This window comes from Leptonychotes weddellii, chromosome X, assembly GCF_054177405.1.
Source record: "Leptonychotes weddellii isolate Sample4059 chromosome X, ASM5417740v2, whole genome shotgun sequence".
In the NCBI taxonomy this organism is placed as follows: domain Eukaryota; kingdom Metazoa; phylum Chordata; class Mammalia; order Carnivora; family Phocidae; genus Leptonychotes; species Leptonychotes weddellii.
In genome coordinates this window covers 1022492-1038254 of record NC_138385.1, presented here as the reverse complement: position 1 = coordinate 1038254, position 15763 = coordinate 1022492, and the positions used below count along the sequence as shown (strand labels likewise).

The 15763-nt window shown below is 63.4% G+C and overlaps 1 protein-coding gene across 1 annotated transcript; it reads left to right on the top strand.

Moving 5' to 3' along the window:
* Window positions 1–2612: 2612 nt before the first annotated feature.
* Window positions 2613–15758, top strand: PLXNA3 (plexin A3; the record flags this gene model as incomplete). The annotated part of the gene is made up of 32 exons (XM_081809295.1): window positions 2613–2759; window positions 4584–5207; window positions 5539–6078; window positions 6526–6708; window positions 7607–7735; window positions 7806–7906; window positions 8183–8306; window positions 8416–8572; window positions 8652–8751; window positions 8926–9040; window positions 9209–9409; window positions 9502–9598; window positions 9687–9877; window positions 9962–10107; window positions 10179–10299; window positions 10418–10554; window positions 10664–10834; window positions 11108–11201; window positions 11288–11527; window positions 11604–11747; window positions 11827–12061; window positions 12161–12303; window positions 12383–12639; window positions 12745–12811; window positions 12936–13082; window positions 13171–13330; window positions 13487–13590; window positions 13797–13893; window positions 14078–14268; window positions 14572–14741; window positions 15085–15297; window positions 15500–15758. Coding segments are annotated over exons 2-32 (5631 nt in total), but the record flags the coding sequence as incomplete, so codon positions are not given.
* Window positions 15759–15763: the final 5 nt, after the last annotated feature.

Here is a 15763-nt window from a genome sequence, read left to right as displayed (position 1 = left end):
AAGGCAATCGCTTAACCAACTGAGCCAACCAGGCGCCCTCAGGCAGGATTTCTATGTTACAATCTTGAGGCAGAATTTCTACTTCTCCAGGAAACCTTAATTTTTGCTTTTAAGGCCTTCAGTTAGTGAACGAGACCCACACAAACTACGGAGGGCATTCTTTACTTAAGGTCAATCAATTGTAGATGTTGACCACATATACAAAATAGCTTCACAACAACACCTAGATGAGTGTTTGATTAAATAACTGGGGACTACAGCCTAGCCAAGTTGAAATCAATAAACATCTAAAATTAATCAACATCCCATGTTCATGGATGGAGACTCTTAATCTTATTAAGATGGCAACACTCCCCAAATTGATCTGCAGATTCAATTTCATCACTATTGAACTCCCACTGGATCTTTTTTTTTTTTTGCAGAAACTGACGAGCTTATCCTAAAATTCCTATGGAAGTGTCAGGGACACTGAATAGTCGGAACACTCTTGGAAAAGAACAAATTCGGAGGATTAATAGTTCCCAGTTTCAAAACTTACTACAGAACTACAGTGATCAAGACAGTGTGATATCAGCATAAAGACAGACATATAGATGAACAGAACAGAATTGAAAGAGCCCAGAAATAAGCCCATATATCTATTGTCAATTGATTTTTGATGAGGGGGCCAAGACCATTCAATGGGGAAAGAGTAGCTTCTTCAACAAAGGGCATAGCAGCCACAGGCAAAAGAATGAAGTTGGACCACAACCTCACATTATATGCAAAAAGGAACCCAAAATGGACCAGAGACCTAAATTTTTTTAAAAAGATTTTATTTGACAGAGAGAGAGCACAGGCAGGGGGAGCTGCAGGCAGAGGGAGAGGGAGAAGCAGGCTCCCCGCTGAGCAGGGAGCCTGATGTGGGGTCCGATCCCAGGACCCTGGGATCACGACCTGAGCCGAAGGCAGACACTTAACTGACTGAGCCACCCAGGTACCCCTGGAGACCTTAATTTAAGAGTGAAAACTATAAAACTCTTAGAACAAAGCATAGGGGTAAATCTTTCTGACCTTGGATTAAACAACAGTTCCTTAGATATGACAATAAAGCACAAGCAACAAATGAAAGACAAATTAGATGTCATCAAATTTTAAAACTTTTGTGCATCTAAGGACACTATCAAGAGAATGAAAAGAGAACCCACAGAATGAGAGAAAATATTTGCAAATCATAAGGGATTAATATCCAGGATATATATGGAACTCCCACAACTTGACAACAACACAGCAAAACCCAACTAAAAAATGGGCAAAGAACTTGAATAGACGTTTCAGATTGCTTTGTATATCACAGAAGATCTACAAATGGCCAACAAACTCATGAAAAGATGCTCGACATCATTAGTCATCAGGGAAATGAGAATCCAAATGAGGTATCATTTCACACCCACTAGGATGGCTAGAAACAAAAAAATCACATAGTAAGGGTTGGCCAGAATGTGGAGAAATTGGAACCCTCATACACCACTGATGGGAATGTAAAAATGGTGCAGCTACTTTGGAAAAAGCTCTTTGGCCATTTCCCCCAAAATGTTAAAAATAGAGTTATTATGTGACCCAGAAATCCCACTCCTAGGTGGAAAGGAAATGAAAATGTGTTCACATAAAAATCTGTACACAAATATTCCTAACAGCATTATTCACAATTGCCAAAGGTAGAAACGACCCAGGTGCCCACCAATTGATGAATGGATAAATAAAATGTGATATATCCGTGTAATGGAATATTATTTGGCCCTAAAAAGAAAGGAAGTCTTGATCCATGCTACAACATGGATGAACTTTGAAAACATTATGGCAAAGTGAAAGAACCCAGATACAAAAGACACATGAGTATTGTATGAATCCATTCATATGAGATGTCCATATTCAGAAAGTAGATTGGTGGCTGCCAGGGGCTGGGGGAGGGGGACGGTGGGGGGTGACTGTTTAGGAGAATGGGGGTTTCTTTTGGGAGGTGACGAAATGTCCTGGAACTTGATAGTGCAGATGGTTGCACAACTTTGTGAATATACTACAAGTCATTGAGTGTTACACTTTAAATGAGTGACTTATGTGATAGGTGCATTCTATCTCAATAAAGCTGTTTAAAAAGAAAAGGAAAAAGAAAGCTGGGGAATGAACCCTCCGGATTCAGGGCCGCGGTGGTCGGCTGGGTGAGGGGCCAGGTGTAAACGGCTGACAGCCTCCAGCCCTTGTGCTGGGCACTTGCGTGGTATTAGCCGCGGGCCCTCCGGGTTAGGGACCTCGAGGGCGAGAGTGTCCTGAGCAAGGACCGCGCCGAGGGGGGTGTGGCGCGGGCGCGCGCGGGTCCCAAGGTTGCCGGAGGCAGCGGGCGGGGAGGAGGGGGAGAGGCGCGTCCCGCGGACGCGGCCATTGTGCGAGGCGGGGGGGGGGGGTCCGCTCGCTGGGCGGGGACCCAGGTGGCTCCTGGGGCTCGGGGCGGCGCGCTGGCCTCCATGCGGCCCCGGGGCAGGAGCGGCCCCCGCCCGCGCGCCCGGCCACCCGGCTCTCCCTGGGCGCCCCCGCCCGGCGCGGTGGTACGGTCCGGGTTTAAAAGGCCCCGGCGGCCGCGGGCCTGCCCAGTGTGTGGGCGCGGCGGGGGCGCGCACGGGGCGCGGCGGCGGGGCCGCGCGAGTGGGGCCGGTGTGGGGCTCGGGGGCGCGTCCACGTGGCTGGCAGGCGGCCACCCGGAGCCAGCGGCAGCGGAGGGACAGGTAGGTAGGTGGCCTCCATAGCCCGCCGCCCGTGCGGAGCCAGCCGGCTCGGCGGCCCGGGGCTCGGCCAGCTCGGGGATTGGGCTCGGCCTTGAGGGGGTCGGGCCCTGCCTCTGTGTTGCATCTCGGGCGCCGGCCCGACTGGTCCTTCGTGCCCAGCGCCGGCAAGGACCGCCGGTCTGAGCCCAGCTCCCCTGCCCTATGGGGACCCTTTGTGGCTGAGGAGCGGCCCCTCCAAGGACTGCCGCGGCGTCTCCATCCACTAGGTACTCGTGGGTCGGCCGAGGGGTGCCCCTGGTGGGAGCAGGGCGAGCCAGGCCATCAGCACGGTGGGGGGCATCGGGGAGTGGGGCGCTGGAGGCGCATCTCTGTGAGGGACTGTCCCTTTCCTCGGGCTCTCTGCTGGCAGCGGCGTAGCAGAGCAGCTGGGTGTGCCTGTGATGCTTGAGGCTCCCACTTACAGGTGGAGGTTGGGATGGGGGCTTGGGTTGCACATCCTGCCTTTCCAGGTCTCTCTCCCAACCTATCTCCGTCTCCATTCCTAGGCTTGTATTCCTGCGGGGTGTGGAGGAGGTTAGGGTGGGATGTGCCCCCCCGCCCTTCTCTTCTGCCTCCCTTTCTTCTCTGGCTGTTGCATTAGGGGTCCAGGATGCAGACCTGACAAAAGAGCCCCAGAGCGATGATCAGTCTGAGCTGAAACTCTGCTATTTCAAGCAGGGCCTGTTCCTTGTTCTAGCAAATGCATTTTTTCCTTTCTATCTTATATGCCTTCTTACTTTGGTTCCCTGCTCTCCCCAAGCTGGGTACCTTGTGTCCCCCTTGGGGCTGGGGTACAGAGACACTGCTTTGCGGCCTGGAGCTGGCCGGGAACCTGGGTGTGGCCTGGGGGCGAAGACCTGGCCAAGCTGGGCACTGTCCCTACGGCCCCCGCCCCATCTCCCCAAGGCCTTGCTGTATTTGGGGACATTGCTTCCTTTCCATTGGGCTCCTTGTGCCCCCCACACACCTCCCCTTCCCCAGCGAACCTCTGGATTTGGAGGGAGAGCTGCACAGGGCTACCTGGACCATCTGTCTGGCTGTGCCCGAGCAGAGCCTGACTTATGTCTGTCTTGGCGCGTGGCTGTGGGGGCAGGCACAACTCGGCTTTGTGTTGCAGTGGGTAGGCTAGACAGCAGGCTCCTGGACAGCTAGCTGAGGGAGGCCCTCGGGGCGAGGAGGCAGCTGGGGCCAGGACTGGGGATGTGATGGCGCCGGGTCCATTCTCAGACCTTAATGCCTCCGACGTCTGACCTGGGTCTCCTGGTGGCAGTGCCACTCTGGAGTGGTGTCCTCCCCCCTCCCCAACACACACACTTGTGATTGTTCACTCTCTGCCTTTCCCCATCCCCCGACTTGGGCGTGGGGTGTCTGTGTGGCCTGGGGCTTGCCTACAGTACCTCTTGTATGTGGCTGGCCACCCTCAGCTCCGGGATCCGGTGTTTGGGATCTCATTCTGGGAGGGCCTCCCGCCTTGCCTTTCCCAGCATCTGGCTCTGCTGCCCCCTCTTGGGTGTGGCCCAGTTGAGGGGAGGCCTCCTGGCTCCTTTCCAGCAGGGGTTGGGGGATGATTGATGGCCCTCCAGCCTGCCTGTGCCGGCTGCTCGCTCATGCGCCCTGGTGGAGGCCACAGTCACCATCTGGGACTCTGGTCTGGGGGTGGATGAGTGGCCTCCACCGTCTGTGGCACGGTGCTCAGCCCGCTGGGGGCCCTAGGCCAGGTGGGGCAGGAGGAAGGCCGGCAGCCTGGGCCAGGGCCTCTGATTCGCACTTGCTTTCTCCCCTCAGGCCTGTCCCCGGGCACAGCTGCTGGCCATGCCTGCTGTCTGCTTCCTCCTCCTGGTCCTCCCTGCCCTGGCGGGGGCCGTGGACAACAGCAGGCCCTTCCCGGCCTTCTTGGTGACAGACACTACGCTCACGCACCTGGCCGTGCACCGGGTGACTGGGGAGGTGTTTGTGGGTGCAGTGAACCGCATCTTCAAGCTGGCCCCCAACCTGACCGAGCTGCGGGCCCACGTCACGGGGCCTGTCGAGGACAATGCTCGCTGCTACCCACCCCCCAGCATGCGAGTGTGTGCCCACCGCCTGGCACCTGTAGACAACGTGAACAAGCTGCTGCTCATAGACTACGCGGCCCGCCGCCTGGTGGCCTGTGGCAGCATCTGGCAGGGCATCTGCCAGTTCCTGCGCCTGGACGACCTCTTCAAGCTGGGTGAGCCCCACCACCGCAAGGAGCACTACCTGTCAGGGGCTCAGGAGCCTGACTCCATGGCCGGCGTCATTGTGGAGCAGGGGCAGGGGCCCAGCAAGCTGTTCGTGGGCACCGCTGTGGACGGCAAGTCCGAGTACTTCCCCACCCTCAGCTCCCGCAAGCTCATCAGCGACGAGGACAGTGCCGACATGTTCAGTCTGGTGGGTGAGCCCACTCGCCGGTTCACCTTCTCGGGCCGGCGGCCAGGCCCTCTTCCCCTGGTGTGTCCTCTCAGCCCTCTCGAGAGCCGGCTCCCGTTGCCCTCCTTGCCTTCACCCTGTCCTGATCCGAGAGGAGATGAGTGGCTGAGGCCGGGAGGCCGGGCTAGGGCACAGGATGGGGCTGCTCACCCTGCCCTCTGTGGCCTTTCTGGCCTGGGCTCCTAGGAGCATATGGGCAGGGTGGGGGCATGACGGAAGCCCGGGGCGGCGGGGGGGCCTGAAGTGGGCTTGTGGGAGCCTCGTCCCACGCTCCCCTCAACCTGCTCCCCAGGTGTACCAGGACGAGTTTGTCTCCTCGCAAATCAAGATCCCCTCAGACACGCTGTCCTTGTACCCCGCCTTTGACATCTACTACATCTACGGCTTTGTGAGCGCCTCCTTCGTGTACTTCCTGACGCTGCAGCTGGACACCCAGCAGACGCTGCTGGACACGGCGGGCGAGAAATTCTTCACGTCCAAGATCGTGCGCATGTGCGCCGGGGACTCGGAGTTCTACTCGTATGTGGAGTTCCCCATCGGCTGCTCCTGGCGAGGCGTGGAGTACCGCCTGGTGCAGAGTGCCCACCTGGCCAAGCCCGGCCTGCTGCTGGCCCAGGCCCTGGGCGTGCCGCCTGACGAGGACATCCTCTTCACCGTGTTCTCTCAGGGCCAGAAGAACCGCGCCAGCCCGCCACGGCAGACCATCCTCTGCCTCTTTACCCTCAGCAACATCAATGCCCATATCCGGCGCCGCATCCAGTCCTGCTACCGCGGGGAGGGCACGCTGGCCCTGCCCTGGCTGCTCAACAAGGAGCTGCCCTGCATCAACACCGTGAGCTCTCACCCCCACCCCCGGCCGGGCCCCCGCGCGCTGCCGTGCCGTCCATCCCAGGCTGGCCTGGGCACTCCCAACCTCTGCTCGCCCTCTTTCTCCCCGGGCCTGCCTTCTTGCTGTTGACGGGTGCTCTCTGTTTGTGGGATATCCTTTCTCCCCCTGTGCCGGCCCAAGCCGGCTGCTCCGTGCTCCATCTCCTGGGCAGCCCCATCGTGCAGGCCTTGGAGGTGTGCCTGGGGCCACATGCTGCCTCATCCTCCTCTCCCTGCTCATGCCTCCTCGTCCTCCTCAGCCCCTGACTTCCTGGTGGGGGTGGGGGTGGTCCCAAGGCCAGCAGTTGGGCTTGGCTGGTGGGGAGCCAGTTCCAGATCCTGCTTCCTTCCAGAATATGGGGTCTTGTGCCCTCAAGCTCTGACTCTCACTGCCTCCCTCCTGTTTCACCAGCCCATGCAGATAAATGGGAACTTCTGCGGGCTGGTGTTGAACCAGCCCCTGGGGGGCCTGCATGTGATCGAGGGGCTGCCCCTGCTGGCTGACAGCAGCGACGGCATGGCCAGTGTGGCCGCCTACACCTACCGCCAGCACTCTGTGGTCTTCGTCGGCACTCGGACTGGCACTCTGAAGAAGGTAGGATGAGGGGCTATGAGGCCTCGGCCAGGGCACGGCCCCTGGGGGAAGGCGGGCTTCCCAGGCTGGGCCCTAGGAACCTGGTCGCGCTCCACCCTCACCAACAGTAGTGCCCGCTGTGGCCCGAACGGCTGGCTCGTGTGACGGAGCCCAGGCCCGTCTCAGGGCCTCCCTGCTAGGAGAGCAGGGCCCCGGCTGGGCCATCACTGCCAAGTCCTCTGCTGAATGAACGAGGAAGAAATGTGGGTGTAACGCCCCCCTCCCTCGTGCCCTCTTGTCCCCTCGTGGGCACTGGGGCTGCTTCCATTCCGGGACGGGGGTAGTGGGACAGGGGGAGATGGACCCTGGGAGCCGCAGTGTGCTCTGAAGGGATAGGAGTCAGGATGACCACCACGGGCTGCCCCCAGGAGGTCTGTAAAGAGAGCCTGCTGAGTTTTGGGGGGCCTGGTCTGCTCCTCTCCTGGGCCCTCATTTGCATCTGTAACCGCGTTGGGGAGGCATCATTCCCAAAACACACCGTGCCTCCCTCTAAGGTGTACTTCTCAGTAAGTTTGCAGCACTCTCTTGTGCTGGGATGGTGTCATCCCCCCAAAACGCCCTCCCCCCAGAGTTCTCCTCTCCTCCCCCCCCCCCCGCCCCCATCTCCTCCCGGCCTCGACCCCGTGAATCTCTGCATCTCTCGTTCTTGGAGGCCTTTTGGACTGGTTGAGGCACCCGCAGTGGCTCCCAGGGATGGCCTTTGAACCCTCCTTCCCCTGCCTGTGGCGGCCTGGGGGGTGGGGCGGGCAGGTGGAGCGCCGAGCCCGGCCAGGCCCTGGCTTCCTTCCGCTTGGTAAGAGCATGTGGTGCGTGCGCGTGGGGCGGCTGTGGCGTCAGGCTGGCTTGTCTCGGGGCCCAGGTCCGGGTTGATGGCTCCCAGTACGCCCACCTGTACGAGACCGTGCCTGTGGTGGATGGCAGCCCCATACTCCGGGACCTGCTCTTCAGCCCTGACCACCGGCACATCTACCTCCTGAGTGAGAAGCAGGTGGGCCCGAGGCGGGCGGCGGCGGGTGGCGGGCTGGGGGCAGGGCGCGTGCTGACGCGGCCGTCCCCAGGTGAGCCAGCTCCCGGTGGAGACGTGCGAGCAGTACGTGAGCTGCGCGGCCTGCCTCGGCTCGGGGGACCCCCACTGTGGTTGGTGTGTGCTGCAGCACAGGTGAGGGCGGCCGTGGGGGGCCCTGCTCCGCGCCCGTTTCTCCGCTCACGCCCTCGTGGCCTCATCCTCCGTCCCCTTGTACTTCACCCAGCCAACGAGCAGAACCTCTATCCCCAGGGACGCCCCTTGGGCCGCAGGGGACGAGGCCAAGGCACACTGTTGCCTGGCACGGTGGGCTGGGCCGGCCGGCCCCTCTTCCCTGCAGGCCTCCGCGACTCCCCTGGCGCGGGCCCTCCGGGGCAGCTGCGTAGCGGGCTGTGGCCTGATCCCACGCAGGTGCTGCCGCCAAGGGGCCTGTCCGGGTGCCTCAGCCCCGCACGGCTTTGCCGAGGAACTGGGCAAATGTGTCCAGGTGCGGGTGCGGCCCAACAATGTTTCGGTGAGCTCGCCTGCTGTGCAGGTGAGTGGCGGGGTGGGTGCGGCTGTGCGGGCCTGTGCGCGGGCTGAGGCGGGGGCGGCGGCGGCGGCGGGGGGGTCACCTCCTCTTCTGACTCCTCTGCCTCCCCCAGCTGACGGTGGCCATGCGCAACGCGCCGGACCTCAGCGCTGGTGTGAGCTGTGCCTTTGAGGAGGTGACGGAGAGCGCGGCCGTCGTGCTGCCCTCCGGGGAGCTGCACTGCCCCTCGCCCTCCCTCCAGGAGCTCCGCGCTCTCACCCGGGGGCATGGTCAGTGGGCTGGGGCTCTCCGGGCTGGGGGCGCTCGCCGGCCCGGGCTTGCTCACGGCCACCCCTGGGCTCGCTGCAGGGGCCACGCGCACCGTGCGGCTGCAGCTGCTCTCCAGGGAGACTGGGGTGAGGTTCGCCGGGGTCGACTTCGTCTTGTACAACTGCAGCGCGCTCCAGTCGTGAGTCCTGGCTTTTCTGCCGCCGTCCCCGCAGCTCTTCGTCCCTTGCTGGGCCGTGCGGGCCTCAGGCGGGCCCTGGCGGCCGCCTTCCTTCCGTTTCCCGCACGGCCTGTAGGAGGGTGGTCGGAGGGGCAGGCCCGGTGCTCTGCGACCTCTGAAGCCTCTCCCCGCCAGGTGCATGTCCTGCGTCGGCAGCCCTTACCCCTGCCACTGGTGTAAGTACCGTCACGTGTGTACCGGCCACCCCCACGAGTGCTCCTTCCAGGAGGGCAGGGTCCACAGCCCTGAGGTGAGGCGGGCGCCGGGCGCGAGGGGGCCGGGCTCCCCGTGGGCTGGCCTCTGGCTTCTGCCTTTGCTCGCCTGGGTTTCTCGGAGCCTCCTCGGTCCGGGCCTAGCCCAGCTGGGCCCCGGGGCGGCGCCGCCGAGCGCGTGCGGCTGATGGGCGTTCTCCCCTCAGGGCTGCCCTGAGATCCTGCCCGGCGGGGACCTCTTGATCCCAGTGGGCGTCATGCAGCCTCTTACCCTGCGGGCCAAGAACCTGCCGCAGCCGCAGTCAGGCCAGAAGAACTACGAGTGCGTGCTCCGGGTGCAGGGGCGCCAGCAGCGGGTGCCGGCCGTGCGCTTCAACAGCAGCAGCGTGCAGTGCCAGAACGCCTCGGTGCGCGCCCCCGGGGCTGCGCGCGGTTGCGCAGGGCTGCGCGGGGCTGCGCGCGCTCTGGGCTCACGCTCACGCGGCTCCCTCTCTCCCAGTACTCCTATGAAGGCGACGAGTCCGGCGACACCGAGCTGGACTTCTCTGTGGTCTGGGACGGGGATTTCCCCATCGACAAGCCTGCCACCTTCCGAGGTGAGGGGCGGGGTGGGGCCGAGGAGCTCGCCTCCTGGGGCACCGTTGCCGTGAGCTGGCCGCCCCCAGCGGTGCCCTCTGCCCGCAGCTCTCCTGTATAAGTGCTGGGCGCAGCGGCCCAGCTGCGGCCTCTGCCTCAAGGCTGACCCTCGCTTCAACTGCGGCTGGTGCGTCTCGGAGCACAGGTGCCAGCTGCGGGCGCACTGCCCAGCCCCCAAGACCAACTGGATGCACCCGAGCCAGAAGGGCACCCGCTGCAGCCACCCCCGCATTGCCCAGGTGGGCCTCCCCCGCCCCTTTCGGTCGGCCGGGCACCCGACGCGAGCCTGGGCTCACCCTGTCGCCTCTCCTCCTGCTCTGCAGATCCACCCGCTCATGGGGCCCAAGGAGGGAGGCACCCGGGTCACCATCGTGGGCGAGAACCTGGGCCTCAGCTACCGAGAGGTGGGCCTGCGGGTCGCGGGCGTGCGCTGCAACTCCATCCCCTCTGAGTACGTCAGCGCCGAGAGGTGAGCGCGGCTGTGCGGGTGCCGGGGCCCTGGGCCCTCCGCCGCGGGCCCTGACCTTCTCGGACCCCTAGGATCGTGTGTGAGATGGAGGAGTCGCTGGTGCCCAGCCCGCCGCCAGGGCCTGCGGAGCTCTGTGTGGGCGACTGTTCCGCTGACTTCCGCACGCAGTCCGAGCAGCTCTACAGCTTTGTGGTGCGTGGGCTGCCCGCCCTTTCCCCTCCCACCCCTTCCGAAGCCTGCCCCCCCCCCCGCCCCGCCCCGCCCCGCCCCGGCTGCCTCCTCCCTCCCCTCAAGGCTGCTTCTTGCACAGACGCCAGCATTTGACCGCGTGAGTCCCAGTCGGGGCCCGGCGTCCGGGGGCACACGGCTCACCATCTCCGGGAGCTCGCTGGACGCCGGCAGCAGGGTCACTGTGACTGTGAGGGACGGCGAGTGCCAGTTTGTGAGGTGGGCAGGGCCCCGTTAGCCTCAGCCTGGGCGCTGCATAGGGGGCCCCAAGGGCACGTGGGTCATGGCCCTGGGCTGCCTGCCCTGAGTGCCCTGCTTGCCAACGTAGGAGAGATGCTGAGGCAATTGTGTGTATCTCACCCGTATCGACCCTGGGCCCCAGCCAGGCCCCCATCACCCTGGCCATCGACCGCGCCAACATCTCCAGTCCTGGAGTCTTCTACACCTACACCCAGGACCCCACTGTCACTCGCCTTGAGCCCACCTGGAGCATAATCAAGTAAGACCCTAGGAAAAATGGGGAGCCTGGCCAGCAAAGCCTGGGGCCTTGCCTGGTGACTGGAGCCTTGGGCATCAAGTTACACATCCTGTGAACCCGAGCCCTCATAGGCACAGGGGGCAGTGTCCTCCCAACAACACAGCCCCTGGCATTCACCCGGTGCCCCCAGGCCCAGGAGGCCCTGGGCTCCCCAGCAGCCCGGATAGCTCTCCAGGGCCAGGCTGGGGGGCAGTGGGGGAGGGAGCCTGAGGCCCCCTCCCCCACCGCCCCCAGTGGAAGCACTGCCATCACTGTGAGCGGGACCCACCTACTGACAGTCCAGGAGCCCCGGGTCCGGGCCAAGTACCGAGGCATCGAGACCACCAATGTGAGCGCACCAGCTGCTGTCGCCCCGCCCCCTGCCCCTGCCCCCTGAGGCCTCACGTGCCAGGCTGCCCTCCTTTGTCCCCACAGACGTGCCAGGTGATCAACGACACCGCCATGCTATGTAAGGCCCCCGGCATCTTCCTGGGACGGCCCCAGCCCCAGGCCCAGGGTGAACACCCCGACGAGTTCGGCTTCGTGCTGGATCATGTGCAGACGGCCCGCTCCCTCAACCGGTCCTCCTTTACCTACTACCCTGACCCCAGCTTTGAGCCACTTGGGCCCTCTGGTGTCCTGGATGTCAAACCTGGCTCCCACGTGGTGCTGAAGGTATGGGTGGGGCACAGGGACGGGGAGAGGCAGGGGGGTGGGGAGCCCCGGCTGTGACCGTGTCCTCCACCCACAGGGCAAGAATCTGATCCCCGCAGCGGCTGGCAGCTCCCGCCTCAACTACACGGTGCTGATCGGGGGCCAGCCATGCGCCCTCACGGTCTCCGACACGCAGCTGCTGTGTGACTCGCCCAGCCAGACGGGCCGGCAGCCTGTCATGGTGTGTGGGGGGTGGGGAGGCCGCCAGGGGCGAGCGCGGTGGGCGCGGCGGCGAGCTCAGGGCGGACTTGTCCCCGCAGGTGCTGGTGGGCGGCCTGGAGTTCTGGCTGGGTACCCTGCACATCACGGCTGAGCGGGCGCTGACCCTGCCGGCCGTGGTGGGCCTGGCGGCAGGCGGTGGCCTCTTACTGCTGGCCATCACCGCCGTGCTGGTGGCCTATAAGCGCAAGACCCAGGATGCCGACCGCACGCTCAAGCGGCTTCAGCTGCAGATGGACAACTTGGAGTCCCGCGTGGCTCTGGAATGCAAGGAAGGTGCCTGGGCCGGGGGGTGTGCTGCAGGGCGGGGGCGGGGGGGGGGCGGGCGTGGGCTCTTCCCTGCTCCGCTCACTCTCCCTCCCCGCCCCTCCACAGCCTTTGCTGAGCTGCAGACAGACATCAATGAGCTGACCAATCACATGGATGGCGTGCAGATCCCGTTCCTGGACTACCGGACCTACGCCGTGCGCGTGCTCTTCCCGGGCATTGAGGCCCATCCGGTGCTCAAGGAGCTGGATGTGAGTCCCTGCCTTGCCTGCCCACTCCTCATCCCCTCCGGGGCCACCCCCACTCTCTGAGACTCCCTGTCCCTCCCAGACCCCCCCCAACGTCGAAAAGGCCCTGCGCCTCTTTGGGCAGCTGCTGCACAGCCGTGCCTTCGTGCTCACCTTCATCCACACGCTGGAGGCCCAGAGTAGCTTCTCCATGCGAGACCGTGGCACCGTGGCCTCGCTCACCATGGTGGTCCTGCAGAGCCGCCTCGATTACGCCACGGGGCTGCTCAAGCAACTGCTGGCAGACCTCATAGAGAAAAACCTGGAGAGCAAGAACCACCCGAAGCTGCTGCTGCGCAGGTACTACGAGGCCCCAGCCCCGCCCCCTGCCAGCCCCACCCCTGCCAGAGCAGGTCCTGCCTGGGCCGCCCTCTGCCCGCTGGCCCAGCACCCGTTATGCCCTAGGACCGAGTCGGTGGCTGAGAAGATGCTTACCAACTGGTTCACGTTCCTGCTGCACAAGTTTCTAAAGGTGCGCTGGCCGGGGGGCGGCGGGCGGCGGGCAGGCGGGTGGCCGGACGTGACGGGGGGGGGGGGGGCGAGAAGCAGCTAACTGTCCGGCAGGCGGCAAGCCATGTGCCCGACCCTGGCTGCAGGAGTGTGCCGGGGAGCCGCTTTTCTTGCTCTACTGCGCCATCAAGCAGCAGATGGAGAAGGGCCCCATTGACGCCATCACGGGCGAGGCACGCTACTCCCTGAGTGAGGACAAGCTCATTCGGCAGCAGATTGACTATAAGACGCTGGTGAGCTGGGGGCCGGGTGGACAGGGCTTTGGGCACGAGGGGAAGAAGCCTCACTCAGGCCCCGCCTCGTCCTTGCCCTCACCCTCAGACCCTGCACTGTGTGTTCCCGGAGAGCGAGGGCAGCGCTCAGGTCCCAGTGAAGGTTCTCAACTGTGACAGCATCACCCAAGCCAAAGAGAAGCTGCTAGATGCTGTGTACAAGGGCATCCCATACTCCCAGCGCCCCAGAGCTGAGGACATGGACCTAGGTGACCTGCCCTTTCCTTTCCTCCTGGCCCCCACCCTGTGGCCACATTACATTGGCTGGCATTCACACCCCCACTCGGGCTCTGTCCTCTGAGGGGAGCGGGTCCAGGGACTGGGGGGCTCCGAGCAGGACCTCAAGGGCTGTCTGTGGCCTGCAGAATGGCGTCAGGGCCGCATGGCCCGCATCATCCTCCAGGATGAAGATGTCACCACCAAGATCGAGTGTGACTGGAAGAGGGTCAACTCACTGGCCCACTACCAGGTGAGGGGCTGGGGGCCTACTCATCCCCAGGGCCACCGAGGAGCCACGGCCCTGCCCTGAGGACACAGGAGCTGGGGCGCTGGCTTCTCCCTTCTCTTGCCCCTGCGTTCCTGGTCCCTCCTCAGGGTCGGGGTTGGCGGTGGCTCCGGCCCCTCGGCTCCTCAGCCTCCTCTTGCACTGCCGCCCTCCGCCTCCGGGGTTTCCAGGTGACAGATGGTTCCTTGGTGGCGCTGGTGCCCAAACAAGTGTCCGCCTACAACATGGCCAACTCCTTCACCTTCACTCGCTCCCTCAGCCGCTACGGTAGGTGCCTTCAGTGTGGTGGCCTTTGCCCTTGGGAGGCCTCCTAGAGGTGGGGGTGGGCCAGTGAGAGCAGGCAGGGCCCCCCCTTCGCCTGCTGGGCTCCTGGAACAGAGTGGGGCAAGAGCCGTGGTGATGGCTGGCCTGGCCCCACTGGCCTGAGGGGCATACCTGTCCTCGGCCCCAGAGAGCTTGCTGCGCACGGCCAGTAGCCCCGACAGCCTCCGTTCTCGGGCACCCATGATCACGCCCGACCAGGAAACTGGCACCAAGCTGTGGCACCTGGTGAAGAACCACGACCACGCCGACCACCGTGAGGGGGACCGTGGCAGCAAGATGGTCTCAGAGATCTACCTGACGCGACTGCTGGCCACCAAGGTGTGCGGCTGCCCTGAGCCACTCCGGCCTGAGCACAGACAACTTCTAGCCTGGCCTTGGCCCTGTGGTGGGCCTGGCCTGCCCCGGGGGGAGGCCGCGGGATCGTTCACATCTAGCGGGCCTTTCTCAAGGCCTTTGCTTCAGGAACTCCCAGCCTGGGGCTGAGGCGGACGCTGGGCCTGTCTTGGGCGAGGTCCCTGCGGGGAAGCCCTGCCCACTGCCTACCCCCCGTCCCCCTGTTGTGCTGCGGGGCCATCCCGGCCTGGCCCCCTCACGGCCTGCGCTCTTGCCGAGCCCCCACAGGGCACGCTGCAGAAGTTCGTGGACGACCTCTTTGAGACTGTGTTCAGCACGGCCCACCGGGGATCAGCCCTGCCCCTGGCCATCAAGTACATGTTCGACTTCCTGGACGAACAGGCCGACCAGCGCCAGATCAGTGACCCTGACGTACGCCACACCTGGAAGAGCAACTGGTACCGCCTGGTGCTGGGGCTGGGTGCACGGAGGGGGCCGCGCGGGGAGGGCAACGGATGGGGGCTGCACCATGGCCGCCGAGTGGGGGGGGGGCTGGGGGCGAGCGTGTGTCCGGACATGGGCTCTGCTGGGCGTGTGGGACGCTGGTCGCGGGGCCGCCATGGAGCACCGATGCAGTGAGGACTCGTATTTCTCACTACATGAAGGCTGGCAGAAAGTTAAAGAAAATACCATTAAGCTCAGTATGTCACCCCGGCTGTCTTTGGGCGAGATGTGCACAGGCCGGACGGGGAGCAGAGAAGGGAGCAGGGGGGAGCCTCAGGTGCCCGTTCCTCTGCTCAGTCTGCCCCTGCGCTTCTGGGTGAACGTGATCAAGAACCCACAGTTCGTGTTCGACATTCACAAGAGCAGCATCACGGACGCCTGCCTGTCAGTGGTGGCCCAGACTTTCATGGACTCCTGCTCCACGTCTGAGCATCGCCTGGGCAAGGACTCGCCGTCCAACAAGCTGCTCTATGCCAAGGACATCCCCAACTACAAGAGCTGGGTGGAGAGGTGGGCCCTGCCCTGCTGCCCCACGCTGGGTTGGGGGGCGGGAAGCCAGGTGTGCAGCCCAGGGAGCCTGCTTTCCTCCACCCCGTCCCCCCGCCCACCCTGGCCGTGTCAGCTTTAGGAAAAAGGCCCAGGGAATGGCCTGAGAGCCGGGGCAGGGGTTTTGGTGGCACCTGCCTTTATGACCGACTCAGAGTTCCAACAGGTACTACCGGGACATTGCAAAGATGGCGTCCATTAGCGACCAGGACATGGATGCCTACCTGGTAGAGCAGTCCCGTCTCCATGCCAGTGACTTCAACATCTTAAGCGCGCTCAGTGAGCTCTACTTCTATGTCACCAAGTACCGCCAGGAGGTGCGTGCCAGTCCCACAGGCCCCCAGTTGTTAGGCCCTGACCATGCACTCGGTGGCAAAGGCAGGGGGCTCCGTGAGGGCGAAGGGTGCTCCAGGGTGCCAGAGGGGACAGA